We start from the raw sequence: 13424 nt of genomic DNA, 5'->3' as shown, positions 1-13424 counted from the left end.
AAAGAAAAAAGAAAAGAAAAGAAAATATTTGCCACGCATTATAGAGAGAGGCAGAAGGATTGCCATGAATTCAAGGCCAGCCTGGCTATAGTATGAAACCTTATCTCAAAAAAAAAAAAAAAAAAGGAAAGAAAGAGAGAGAGAGAAAGAGAGAAAGAAAGAAAAGAAAAGAATTTTATATTCCTCTAATGTCCTTCTGTATTGATGATTTCATGGAGTCTCTATGAAGCAGGACTTTGTGTCACTCTGAGGTAGTCTATGATCTAGAGGACAACTTGATTTAGGTCCTTCAGGAATCCACTGGTAAGATAAAGAGAAGAGCAAGCATTCTCAGACCTTTACTGACAGGTGAACAGATTTGACTGTCACGGTGATGTTTCAGACAAAGTTGCTGTTTCAGGGCTGCTGTGGGTGGGGTAGAGAGCAAAAGCAGATGTTTACTAATCATGTAAGCATGGATAGTCCAGGCGTTTGATTCCTACAGCTTTATCTGTTGGTTAAATCCAAGATCTAAGGAAACTTGCTAAGAGTAGATTGTAGTGAGCAAAGCCAGAGGAAATCAAGTCCCACGTGGACGCCGCTCCTCAAGCAGTGGTGTACAAGCGGGAGATGAAATCCTTAACAGATAGCACAAGGGCCTAGCCTTTCTCATGCTACAAATGTGCCCTGTTCTGACATCAGCACGTGTCCTGGGTAAACAAGAGAAAAACATTTTTCCCAAATAGAGCCTGCCTTTTGTCCCTCTGGAAAACTGGATTTCGTGATGAAAATATTTTTATCTTTTAAAAACAATCATTCCTAAAATTAATGCATTGGGATGCTTTTTCAAAGAATTGAGTGAAAGCAATTGTTCCTGGGGACTGCTTTGTGATTTGAGGAGTTGGGTCTGTCCATCTGCTTTTACCTGGTTTCAGGATCCAGCTGAGGTTGTCAGGCTTGGATGTCAGGCACTGTACCCACTGAGCCCTCCAACCAGCTATGTCCTTATTCTCTTCTGCTTAAAATAGGAAATAAAGGAGTAGATAGCAAGGCTGGGGAATGGGTCCGTGGTTCAGCGAACTTACTGCTCTTCAGAGGACCAGATTTTGTGTCCCAGCAGCTCAGTCAAGGGACTCAGAAACTAACCACCTGCTTGTAACTCCAGTCCAGAGGGTCTCACACCCACATGTGCACATAGACCCACATAACGAGATCTTTTAAAAAGGAGCTAGTGTTTTTGTTTCATTGTATTTTTACCCCCAAGAGATTAAAATTGCACTAATATTGAAGTGTCTTTGGTGATAGGAAGTGTCTGCCCCTGCTCACCTCCAGTGTTCTGAGCAGCCGAGATGAATTAACTGACATGACGCCTCAGCTGGGAGAGTCTTGTTTCAGACTGCTCACTGCTATCTGCTTTCTGGCAGGATGATCAGGAAGGCGCATTTGTGAAATGGAGAGTAGAGAATTCATGGGGTGAAGATCATGGCTACAAAGGTAAGCGTAAGCGTCAAACACCAACTCAGTGTATCTGGAGTCTGCTCCACTCTCTCTCGGGGTAGAAAGCATTTCCAGTGAAGGGTATTTGTTGGTACTCGGTCCCTCTGGTTCTCCTGTCCTATAGGAAATTAGCAGGTTGTAGGTCCCAATGGTTCCTATGGCCTACATGTGCCTAAACTCCAGGTTAACTGAGACCAATGTATGCTGTTATTTGTTCCAAACCATATTGACTGTCCAGGACTGTAACCAGACTCTCTTGGCTGAATGAAGGTGGTGAGTCTACTGCAGCGTACTTGATATGTGGCATTTCGTACATTTTTGTCGTACCAGCAGCACATTAGGAAGAAGCCTTCCAAAGGGAGAATGGAATTGGCAAAAAGAAACTTCCTGTAAGGATCTCTTAGGATTCTCTTATTATGAAGTCTAAAGTTACCATTTAAAACTTTATATACTGCAAATCCAAACTCTGGTAGAAATCAGAATAAGTTGCAGTGGCAAAGCTAAATAACATACCTATATACAAGTGTAAAAAAAATTAAATATGTATAAATAAAAGAAAAGTAAGGTCTCTGACTGCTAGTTAATAGTTTTACGTGTTCTTGGAAAATTGAGATTGTTTTGTTGATATATATATATAATATAAGGCTTTTAAAGGCGGTTTTTATACTTTAAATTTTAGAGCTTCAAGCTGAAAATGGGGTGGGGATCTAGAAAATGGGATAAGAGTGCTTCCTCAGCAGGCACAGCCTTACCTAGTCAGTCCTCAGCAGCAGGGAGGGCAAAGGAAGGAGAAAGAGGGGAAGCCAGGCCTAGTGGCACAGGCATGTTACTTCAGTGTAAAACAAAAGCAGTAGCTGCAGTCCCTTGTGTGATAGGAACAGCATATCCTGTGCTAGTAGTGTGTATGGCTAGCTTTCTCGGCTCTGTCTTCCTTTCTTTGGGTTAGTGGATTCTAGCTGGGGAAACACTAGTGGAACAGCACACTAGACTAGATTCTAGAATGAAAGGAGTGGGTGTGGAAATCAATGCAAGATGGGCACCTAGAAACAAATATGCACTCATCCAACAGGCATCAGACAGCTTAGGAGGCGGCAGGTGAGACTGCAGCCCTGCTTGCTGGGTCCATCTGTTAGAACGGTGATTTTCCCTGTGTTCTTCTGGTGTCCAAGGCCAGATGCTAAAGGAAGTTGGAAGTGATGGCGCTTCCCTTGCTCCTCTCCGTACTCAGTCTGAGTCTAACCGATGAACCTGTTAGACTTGAGTCTAGCCAGTGAGCTTCACAGGACTTGAGTATGTAGCTGAGCAGCACAGCCCTGTATGTGAAGCCAGCACCTGGAGACTGTTAAACTGCCCTTCAGGCCTCCTCCTCCTCCTCGTGAAAATGATCGCTGGACGATTTGGCTAACCATCCCTGGGGACTACAGTTAAGTGGAGCAGCTCCATGGTTATATGGACAAACCCAAGCCTGTTGGTGCACTTTGTCAGGGTTTGGTGGCCACCTGCTCTTCTCTGGGAGTCTGTAATTTTTTTTAACAATTTATTTATTTTGTCTATGTGAGTATACTGTTGCTGTCTTCAGACACACCAGAAGAGGGCATTGGTGTCCATTACAGATGGTTGTGAGCCACCATGTGGTTTCTGGAAAGTGAATTTAGTATCTGTGGAAGAGCAGTCAGTGCTCTAAACCACTAAGCCATCTCTCCCATAATTCTGTAATTTTTAAGTTCACTATTATAAGTAATAATGCAGTACTTTAAAATTATTTTCTTATTAGGTAAATTTTATTTTAATACAAACACAACCAGCATCTCAGATGTAGAAGCCTTAACAGAGCTAGTAAAAAGTGAAGGTGATCCAGTTAAGGCTATAAATCAATTAAGTTTATTAGCTGCCTGGCAGGGAAGAGTCACAACTGTGGTTTCCCAGAGTGAGGCTCATCCATTGTACCCAATGTGTTGATGTCTGCAATTCAAATGCAGAAGACTCACCTGTGTAGTCTGCAGCAGCAGAGACTGTGCTCATGCTTCTACCATTTTGATGTTTTTTAAAAGAGGATGCTTGTGAAAAGGGATTGGATTCCTTATAGCAAACCTAAAATACTGGGTGTAAGTAATTTCTCTTTTCCTTCAGGTGAGCCTCTCTGGCTCCTGTCTCATCTCTGTAAATGGAAGTATGTCCAAGAAAAGTTACAACTTGGTTTTTTGGACATTTTCATTAGGCGATGTCCCTGCATTTTAGATATAAGAAAGGATGAACACTCAGTGAAGCTAGGAGAGTGTTGTGTGTGCATGTGGAACATTTACTACTCTGAAGCTAAATATGTGTTCTGGAATATTGTGGCCTCTCTGCTAGTTTCCCATCACATGAATTCTTTTGCCCTGCAAAGTGCATGCATGTCTTACCTCTCAGTCTCTCAGCCTCTGCTGTGTTGACAGAACCAGGGTCTTCATGCTTACACTCTCTGGAATCTGCCCTGACCGTGAAGGCCAGATACTTTTTGTGGTTGTTGTTATCAAATAGGTAAAATGCCTCCTGAGATTGTAGAGCCAAAAAGATCGAGATTGAACTGGGAGTAGGCAAGGAATAGTTCATTCAAAGCCAAAATAAATTCCTCTCATGTGTTTCTTGGTTATGTCCTTTCTGACTTAACAGGAAGGAAGAAAAACATGACCTAATTTTATTGACATGTTGTCCTTTAGAGATCACCTAGTGTTATTCTGCTAACAGTGTGTGCTTACTCCAGCTAGTTCCCTGATCTGTCGTCTGGGTGGACACTGGCTGGCAGGGCTTGTGTTTGTGGGAAGCAGGTCTTATTTCTGAAGATAACATTGTTAACAGCTTGTTACTATTCTCTGAGATTTCTGTCTGTTAAGATCATGTTTCTGCAATCAGCTTTGATAATACAAGCTGGAGGGAAACAGGGTGAAGATACCTAGGCACGCTGCCCCTGCTTTACCCACGGCCAGCTTTTGGCCTCGGTCTCCACCGGTCATGTTCCTGGAATTTCCTACCCAGAAACTACCGGATAGATTAGATTACCTTGTTCTGACCAAAAGAGACAGAAGGAAGATTTGGTTCTTACCTGGACGCCACGTGCTGGCGCCTGAGCTTTCAGTCTGCTGCCCTGGAACACGGATAACAGCAGCATTTCGCACAGCTGGTTCCTCCCCTGCTGGAAATATTGGCCCCATTTGATCCTCATTTATGGAATCTGTCAGAAGTGGATAAACTAGTGAGATGAGGAAAGAGACTGTGGGATTTGCCACCTTCTCTTTTAGTTTAAAAAAGCAATCTGGTAAAACAATCTGTAAGCTATTTAGAAATTTAAGTTCAAGGAAACATTGGTGGTGGTGGCTTGTACTTGTAGCCTTAGGAGGTAGACGTAGGATTAGAAGTTCCAAGTTATTCTGGGTGTCATAAGACCTGGTGTCAGCCTCTCCTCCCAAAAAATATTAAAGGAATCCAGAAATTCATCTGAGAGAGCATAATCTTTACACCAGAGTGACCTACGGACCCTCGGTGTTCTGTGATGGATCCCAAATCCCAGCCCTGCCTGACAGCAGAGCTGGTTCTCCTGACTGCCAACCTGCTTCTCTGAATGTCTGTTTTGGAAGCATTTGGCCCATTCATAGAAATCACAAGACCGTTCCTGATTGTGGAGTTTTGAATGAAAATGTCCTTGTAGGCCCATATGTTTGAATGCTTGGTTTCCAGTTGATGGAACTGTTTGTGAAGTATTAGGAGCCATGACCTTGTTGGTATAGGTATGTCAGTGAGGATAGGTTTTGGGTTTTCAAAAGTCCACATCATTCCTAGTTAGTGTCTTCTCTCTCCCTCTCTAGATCCCCCTCTCTCCCTGTTCCTCTCCCCTGTTTCTCTCCTTCTTCCTTGTGGTTGTTCTCAAAATGGAGCTCTTAGCTACTGCTTTAGCCCCTTGCCTGCCTGCTGCCATGCTCCCTCCATGATGGTCATGGACTCTAACCTGAAACTCTAAGTCCCAAATAAACTCTTCTATAAGTTTCATTCGACATGGTATCTTACCACAGCAATAGAAAAGTAACAAAGACAATGCTCTTTGGTGACCAGAAACAGTGGCTTAGGGGACGTAAGACTCTCTAACTTTATAGAGGATCTGGAAACACAGTGGTGTTAGAAGAGGCTCCTAGAGTCTAAACAGGGTGAGGTACCTTGGGAAGCCTGTGACCAGCATTAAACATGAAACACAAAGCACGTGAGTCTGGCAAGTGATAGGCCCGTGTTCTCTCACAGCCAGCCCGTGTTCCCAAGTTGTTTGTCCATTTTCCTCTTTAAGTTTTTAATGTGTTGACACAGGCCGTTTCTAATATATTAAGGGTAAGCATAAGGCTATTAGTGTGTGTGTGTGTGTGTGTGTGTGTGTGTGTGTTATCAGGTTGTTGGATGGTCTCTCCCATGATAAGTCTTAAAGTTTTGTTCATAATTGGCTTGTCAGTCTTGAGACTGCAGTACTATCAGGTGCTGGCTACCAAGCAGAGATCTGGAGCGTAGAACTGTTATGACACAGTTCTTAGTGCTTATTCAGTCTGCCTTCTGACTCCCCCTCTGCCTGTGTGAAGCCCGGGGTGATCTCAGTGGTCTCCTGTCTTAGCCTCCTGAGGCTAAGATTACATGAAAGAGTAATAGAGTAATACAGCTCTTCAGAGGCGATAGTACTTCCAGTACTACAAATTCTCCTCATTGGATAGAACTCTTTATCTTTTAAAAATTGTCTCATTTTTCATTTTGAGCCAAGATGAATTTTGCAGATTCCTAGTGCTTTGCATCTTTCAGACACATGGGCTTTTGAAATCATTTTACTCTTTCAAATAAATCTACCTGTTCTTGATTTCATTTTAGTAAAATGTCCAGACTTGCTCCTAAAAAGGAACCTTACAGTGTTTTTGGTTAGGGAAACTTCAGCATATTGGGTATTAATCAGAAACTTACTTGCCAATTTATATGATGTGCTTTATAATCTCCAATATCATGACCAATAAGTCACTAGCCAGATAGCACATAATTTTTAAAACAGTATATTTAAAATTTAGGACAAATGTCAGTTCCTACGATTTTATATTGTGTAACCAGGTATGCTGTCTTGAAACAGACTATCAGTTCTCAGTCACAGATCCTCCAAGGGCCTGCAGGCTTGTGCCTCTCTTTCTCTCTGCTCTCTCAGCAGCACAGCTGCTTGCTGTTCCTATAAGTGTTTCTCTGTAGCCATCGAATGAAGGGATGTGCAAAGCTTTATTCAGATTGTATATAGGCAGTTACTCAAATGCAGAGTTGATGATACTCCATAGATCTGTCACAGGTACCTATAATAGATCTTTAGATGGCACCTTACCTTTTAAGATTTGGTTTGTTATCATGTGTGTGTTCATTTCACTGCATGGCATCTTGGTAGGATGTGAGTGTGTGATTGCTGGTGTGCTGTGTGTGAAGTAGATGAAGGTTATTGAGTTTTGGTGTGTATGGGTTGCATGGGATTGGAACAGAGTTGAGATTCAGGTCTCATAGATTTCTTAGTCATATATGACTTAACAGAAGACAGCCAGCATTTACTAATGTGTTCAAGATTCACTTATGGAGAGCTAGAAACTCAAATAATAAACTGGCTGTAATAAGAGTAATGTTACCGGCTGAAAGCAGAGTCCCTGACTTCCTGGATTGGTGAAGATACAAGGTTGTTACTTCACTGTAGAGTGTTTCACGTTGCTCCAGGGTTGGTTGATCTAGCTGCCACTGGTCGCATCTGGGGAGTTAAGTTCTGTGCAAGGACTTTTCATTGCTTGTCTTTATTAACTAAATGCCTGCATGCCTTGGACTAAAAATCTAGTCCATTTGAGTAGAGGATGCATGGGCTATCTGGTTCATGGTGCTTCTTTATTGACATATAGTACTTGAGACAGCTACCACTGTGGACACAGAGACACGCTACAGATTCAAGGCTTCAAACCAGGCATCAGCTTCTGAGAGAATTCCTCTTGTAGTTAACAAAATGTAATATCTGTATTTGTGCTTTTTCCTGTAAAAGAATCTGCTTTGCCCTACAGGGTGTTTCTGCCAGTTTTAAGGATGGAGGAACCAGGCTGTGTGAGCACTCCAGTTGTCTCACCGTCCAGGCTGTGTATGGGACTGTCATGGCCTCCAGCCTGTCTGAGTGGCCTGTAATTGTTGTGTGAAGAGGAGGCACACTGCACCGCACCACAACACACCCTCAGCTGCTGTCCTTCTTGCTTTAGATTGATGGGAGCAGAGGCTCGCTCACTTTCTCATTCAGAAAAGACTAACTTGCCCATGCTTCTAGCTTCAGAGCTTCGAGAACACAGATCTCAGCATGACTGCTGCTACATCACAGTCACTGGATAGATGTCCCACAGTGCAAGCTTAGTTTCGTGAGAAAAGACAGCAAAGATGGGTAAACCCTGTGCAGAGGAAAAGCCATTAGCAGTGGCTTCAACTCACATTTATCAGTGGGATGCAGAGACCCGTGCACAGCCATGATGGAACGAATGTCCCCGACCCTCAGAGGAATTTATACTTAATCTCCTGGGACATGGGAACAGGAGTTGAAGAGGGCTGTGATGAGACAGAAGTGGCATTCGTGGTGTGCTCCTCAGACTGTAAGATACGGGGAAATAGACCGAAAAAACTAAGAAGGTGACTTCTCCAAGAAGGCAGGTGCTGGATAGAGAAAGGAAGAGCTGGGCCCTCAATGGGGAGATGGGGAGATGAGGAGAGCAGGAGCTGACGTTACTGAGAAGGTGAGGGTGGAAAGACTACCTCAACAGCCAGCGGTGTCGGTGTCTGGGAGATTGTGGGGACCATGGTAATATAATGGCAAAACAGACAGAGCAAAGGGAAGAAGAATTGGGCTTAGATTCACAGGCTGTTTCAGGAACTGCAGGAGACTGTTCTTTGTGCCAAACCAGCATTTCAATATCCAGTGTCCTCTGGTCTAGCACACACAGTGGGGGCAGGGGTATTGGAGGTGAGGTGGGTGAAGCTGTAAGTCTTGATCTGTGTGTGTGTGTGTGTGTGTGTGTGTGTGTGTGTGTGTGTGTGAAACAAACACAGGAGTAAGTACAGGGTTACAGGATGGTGAATAAGAAGAGTGAACTATGGGTCCTCCTTAGGAGTTCTCCTGGAGGAGACAGCTTGATAAAGGTTAGGGCTTCTTGCCAGGCTAGCTAGGGAGATAGTAGCTCAGATGACAGCTCTTTACATTTGGAGCATGCTTTGGACAGGTCAGAGGTATATGGATAAGCAGTAATATGGCGTACTGTCTAGGGGGCTTGCCCTAGAACAAGTAGCAAGAGGTTTTAGGGCGGAGGTAGGAATAAGTTATCTGTGAAATCAGACCCTTGGGTAGAAAAGATCCTGGCCTAGCCCAGTTCTACAGTCTCAGGCTTGTGTGCTGTCACTCATGGTCCAGGGAAGGAAGACTGGAGCCCTGAGCTGAGCAGCTAGCATCTGGACCTCTTGGAAGGGCATCCTTGGGATGAGTATACTTTTGCTTGTTGAATATTGTTGTCATTTTTAAAAGTAGGGCCAGTGAAAGGCTCATTGGACAAAGGACCTTGCTGCCAAACCTTACCCTGTGAGACTGATTCCTGGGCCCCAGATGGTGGAGGGAGAGAACCATCTCCCACAGATTGTCCTGACTCCTACATCATGGCGTGCTTGCACACTAAATCAATGTAATGTAAATGCTTTTAGAGATACCCAAACAGCCCTTCTTCCGTCCCGTATTTGCTGTTTCACCATGCCCTATTTTCCCGTGCCTGTAGCAGGGGCCCCATACTGTCTCTAGTCTTTGTGTCTGAGAGAGGCCACCAGTAATATCCGGCTCAATGAATATCTCATCTGTTATCTGCAAAAGGTTCATGACCATGAACGTGTCCTCAGCCTAGCCAGACATCTGTGTCTGGTCTGGAAGGAGAAGCAGCTTCTTAGGTCACTATCCAAGTGACAGTCATAAGTATAAGTGGTTATTTGGTTACCTCCATCTGCCTTTTTCTTCTTAAAGCATTAACCCATTTGAATCATCCTATCTCCTAAAGATGCTTAGAACACATGGCATCTCTGCTGTTATTGTTACTGTTGAAGTGGGTTCTCACTATGTAACCCTCACTCCTGTAACTCACTATATAGTTTAGGCTGGTCTTGAACTCACAGGGATCCTCTCCTCCTGAGAGCTGAGAGGAGTAGTACACAGTCACACCCAGTTGTATGTGTGTTTTAAAGTATAATCCTTCTAATAGATAATAAAGTTACATTGTTCTAGGGTCAGAATATCAAAAGGCATGTGAATCTGTTGCCTTCTTTTCTTCAGCCAGTGGCAGCACACTGCACATTGTGCTTAGCGCCCATCTTGCTTCTCAAGCAGCAGGCCTTGGCTGCATTCCCAGTTCATCATCTTCTATCATCTGGGTGTCTGTGGTTTATTTAACCAGTTCCCTAACTAATGGAACTTTAGTGGACTAAATAACAAATTAACATTATTTTCCTATTTCAGACAATATTGTGATGGGTTATTCCATGTACAGTGTGTAAAACAGTTACTGGACTATTGTAAGGACTGAGTAAGTGGGTTTCTGGTCAAACTACACTTTTGTGTATTTACCCATAGGGTAAAGTCCTAGAAATGACTGTGGCTTAATGAAGAGGTAAATGCATGTTTAACTTTTCTGCATACTGCCAAATTCTGTTCCATGGGGGTCTCTTATTTTGCACATTTGTAGCACACTGTATTAGTTTAAGACATCTGGTCTCACATATTGAGTAGCTAAAAAAAATGTGATTGACAGATTGTCTGTTCTTGATTATATATATCTAAATTGTCTCTGTTCATGGTTGGGAATTAGACTGTGCCAAAGTCTTCATGAACTGGGAAGGGTTTTTTTTTGTTTTTTGTTTTTCTTTTTTAAAGACTATTCCTTGTATTTTCTTACGCCCTTACCCTACATTTCTGCCTTGTAATTTTTCATTATAATATTAAAAAAAAATTTTTAAAAAACCCTATAACCATAGAGCCAGAGTTAAAAACTGAAAGAGTGATGAACTAACTTTCTAAAACTGAAGGCATTTTAATAGGCTATAAAAATGTAAGCTAAATTTGAAGGCAAAATTCATGATAGGAAGAAAATTTGCAGCCAAAATAAATATATAATATACTGTTACTGATTACTGTGAAAAAAGCAACACTCCAACTAAAACTGAGCAGAGGTTGCTGGGGAGATGGCCCAGGAAAGTAAGTAAAGGACTCACACACAGGCGTATTGACGGAAGTTTGGATCGTAGCTAGACCTGACAGGCAGAGAAAGGGGTTCCCCAGAGCAAACTGACTTGAGACTAGTTGGCGAGCGCTGATTCAAATGACAGACCCAGCCTCAACATAAATGTTGAAGAGGAAGTGAGGAAGACATTTGATGTCAGCTTCTGGCCTCCGCATGCAGTCACAACCCTGCACACATACTGCACATGGGTGTACACAGAGGATAAGGGTAAGACAGATCTCAGATAGTTTATTGCCTTTTTTTGTTAAGGTTTTAAAACCTTTGTATCTATGTATCTTTGTATAGTTACATAGAGCAGTGCCTTTGGAGGCCTATCAGAAGAGGGCATCAGACCCTGGAGCTCGTTTCTGATGGTTATGAGCCACCCAACTGGGGTTCTGAGAACTGAACTCAGGTCCTGTAAGAACAGCAAGGACTCTTAGCTGCTGAGGCCTCTCTCCAGCCTCTATTGCTTTTCTTTATAATTTCTCCATACATGCATCTCTTTGTATGCATAGCTCTGTGTGTGTGTGTGTGTGTGTGCTTCTCACAGAATACATATGGAAGTCAGAGGGCAACTTGAAGGAGTCGGTTCTCTCCTGCCATGTGAGTTCCAGGTATCACACTCAGGTCATTAAGCTTGGCAGCAATGCCTTGACCCATTAAGCCCTCAGATACAAGAAAACTTAAAAATGGTTCAGTCAGATCCAAAAGAAAGTTGGCAGTTAAATATCCAAGCTCCAGTAAAGACACGTGGGGAATGAGAATGCAGATACAGATTAGATTCCAGAAGTATGTTTAGTATTACTAGTGTTACTCTTGAGTATGAAAACCACCTGATACTTCAGGAGTGGGGACTAGGTGATTCATACAGGCTTGACACTTTAGTGTGAGATAAACCATCATGGAAGGAGAGGAACTGGAAAAGCTGTATATGGTGCTTTGTAATTATGGCTGTTGTGACTTATCCCTATGACACAGTCTGCAGGTAGAGACTTTACTGAAGCAGCAGTGGAAGGTATAATGAACAGGTTGTTCCTCCAGTGGATGTAGGTAGTTTTTAAGTTATCTCTTCCTTCTTTTCTTCCTCTTCTTACCATGTTCCTAAAAGTATTTTCTTATAGTAAACTTGAATTGTTTGGGTAACATTTTAAAATATCTAAAAGATAATAGAGCATTTCAGATATCTGGGAAAGAGCATGTGACCTACCTCACAGTGTGACGTGCTGTTTAGTTATTGTTGTGTATTGGACTATGTGTGTGTGTACATACAGTGCATGTAGTGTGAATGGAAGCCACATGTAATGTACAGGTTACAGGGATGTACCATGTATGTCTGTTCTACTCTAAAAAGTTTTAGCAAGTTGCCAGGTGTTCTTTGTGCTGTGGTCTCAGTGGTTGACATGTTCTGTAAGGTGTCGCTCATTCTGTCTTAGGCAGTTTGGAACACAGACAGACTGGTTTTAGTTTTTTTTTTTCTGGGAGCCTTGGGTGACAAGTTGGTTTCCTTAGGTAATTGAATCTGGACTCACTCCCCAGAACAGAGCAGTAACTTGTCTCACTATTTGTTTATAGAGAGAGTTTCATCACATAGCAGAGGCCAGCCTCAAATGTGTGGTTCTCCTCTCTGACCCGCTCTGTGCTGGGATTACAGCTGTATACCACCACACCTAACTCAATGACTATGTTTTACCATACTTGGATTTTGTTTTGTTTGTTTTTTAATAGAAAAAAATAACTGCAAATTGTCAGTTATGTCTTGGAACAAAGATGATAAAAACTAGAAAGTATTTCTAATTCATACATGATAAAAATCGGGGTTGGAGAGATGGCTTAGCAGTTAAGAGCACATATTTCTTTTCCAGAGGACCTAAGTTCTGTTCTCAACAGCATGCAGACAGCTCAGACAGCTCTTAACCACCTGTAATCCTAAAAAGAGGAGCTCCAACTTTCTCTTCTGGCACCATGGGTCCACAGTTGGTGTACATATCCCTACACATACCTATAATTAAAAATATGGATGTTAAAAAATAAATGGTAACATTTTGTTGTTTTAATATAGTCTGCAAGGTTTAACTCTCAGCCCGTTGGCAGAGTGTCAGAAATCTCAGATAAGCACTGGCGTCCATAAACTAGCCACCTGGGGCTCTTCTCTCTGAGTGCGTCCGTCTCAGCATCGGGTCTGCCGCCGTATCCCAGACTCTGCCTACCCTCCACAGTGGCTTCTTCCCTTTCCCATACAGAACTTAGAGGCATTGCCAGCTGCTTTGCGCTTGCTTGTTTATTTTATTTGCTCGAAGAATGTAAATAAGAACTAATGCTTAAATAAAATTGTATTTCTAAAGTTGACTTCTTTATACATTATCTTCCTAAGCATTAACTTTGGGATTCCAATTTACTGTTCTTTCTCGGGCTGGGAGATGAGCCTTCGGTTCAGAGCTGCACCCCCGCAGTCTGCTGCCCCCACAGCACCCTTGGGCTTCAGCCTTACTGATCCTAATCTCTGTAAAACTCCGAGACATGCAGTGTCAACAGTTGAAGCTGGCACGTCTGTTATCTGCCCAGGGTGCAATTACTTGGCAGCTTTCACACTGAGGGGCCCTGAAGAGCTCATATCCTGCAGAAAGAGGCTAATCAAGGCAGGTCCTC

General features: G+C 42.8%; 1 protein-coding gene across 1 annotated transcript in view; it reads left to right on the top strand.

The window, feature by feature from the left end:
• Blmh (bleomycin hydrolase) overlaps nucleotides 1–13424 on the top strand; it is a 40101-nt gene that overhangs the window by 23096 nt on the left and 3581 nt on the right. The window contains exon 11 of the mRNA XM_052195737.1: nucleotides 1404–1473. Coding sequence (XP_052051697.1) covers nucleotides 1404–1473 — 70 coding nt within the window. The remainder of the gene's footprint in view (nucleotides 1–1403; nucleotides 1474–13424) is intronic.

The sequence above is a fragment of the Apodemus sylvaticus genome, chromosome 10 (genome assembly GCF_947179515.1).
Source record: "Apodemus sylvaticus chromosome 10, mApoSyl1.1, whole genome shotgun sequence".
Lineage (NCBI taxonomy): Eukaryota > Metazoa > Chordata > Mammalia > Rodentia > Muridae > Apodemus > Apodemus sylvaticus.
Note: the sequence above shows the minus strand (reverse complement) of the source record. Positions and strands in the feature narration are given on the sequence as shown.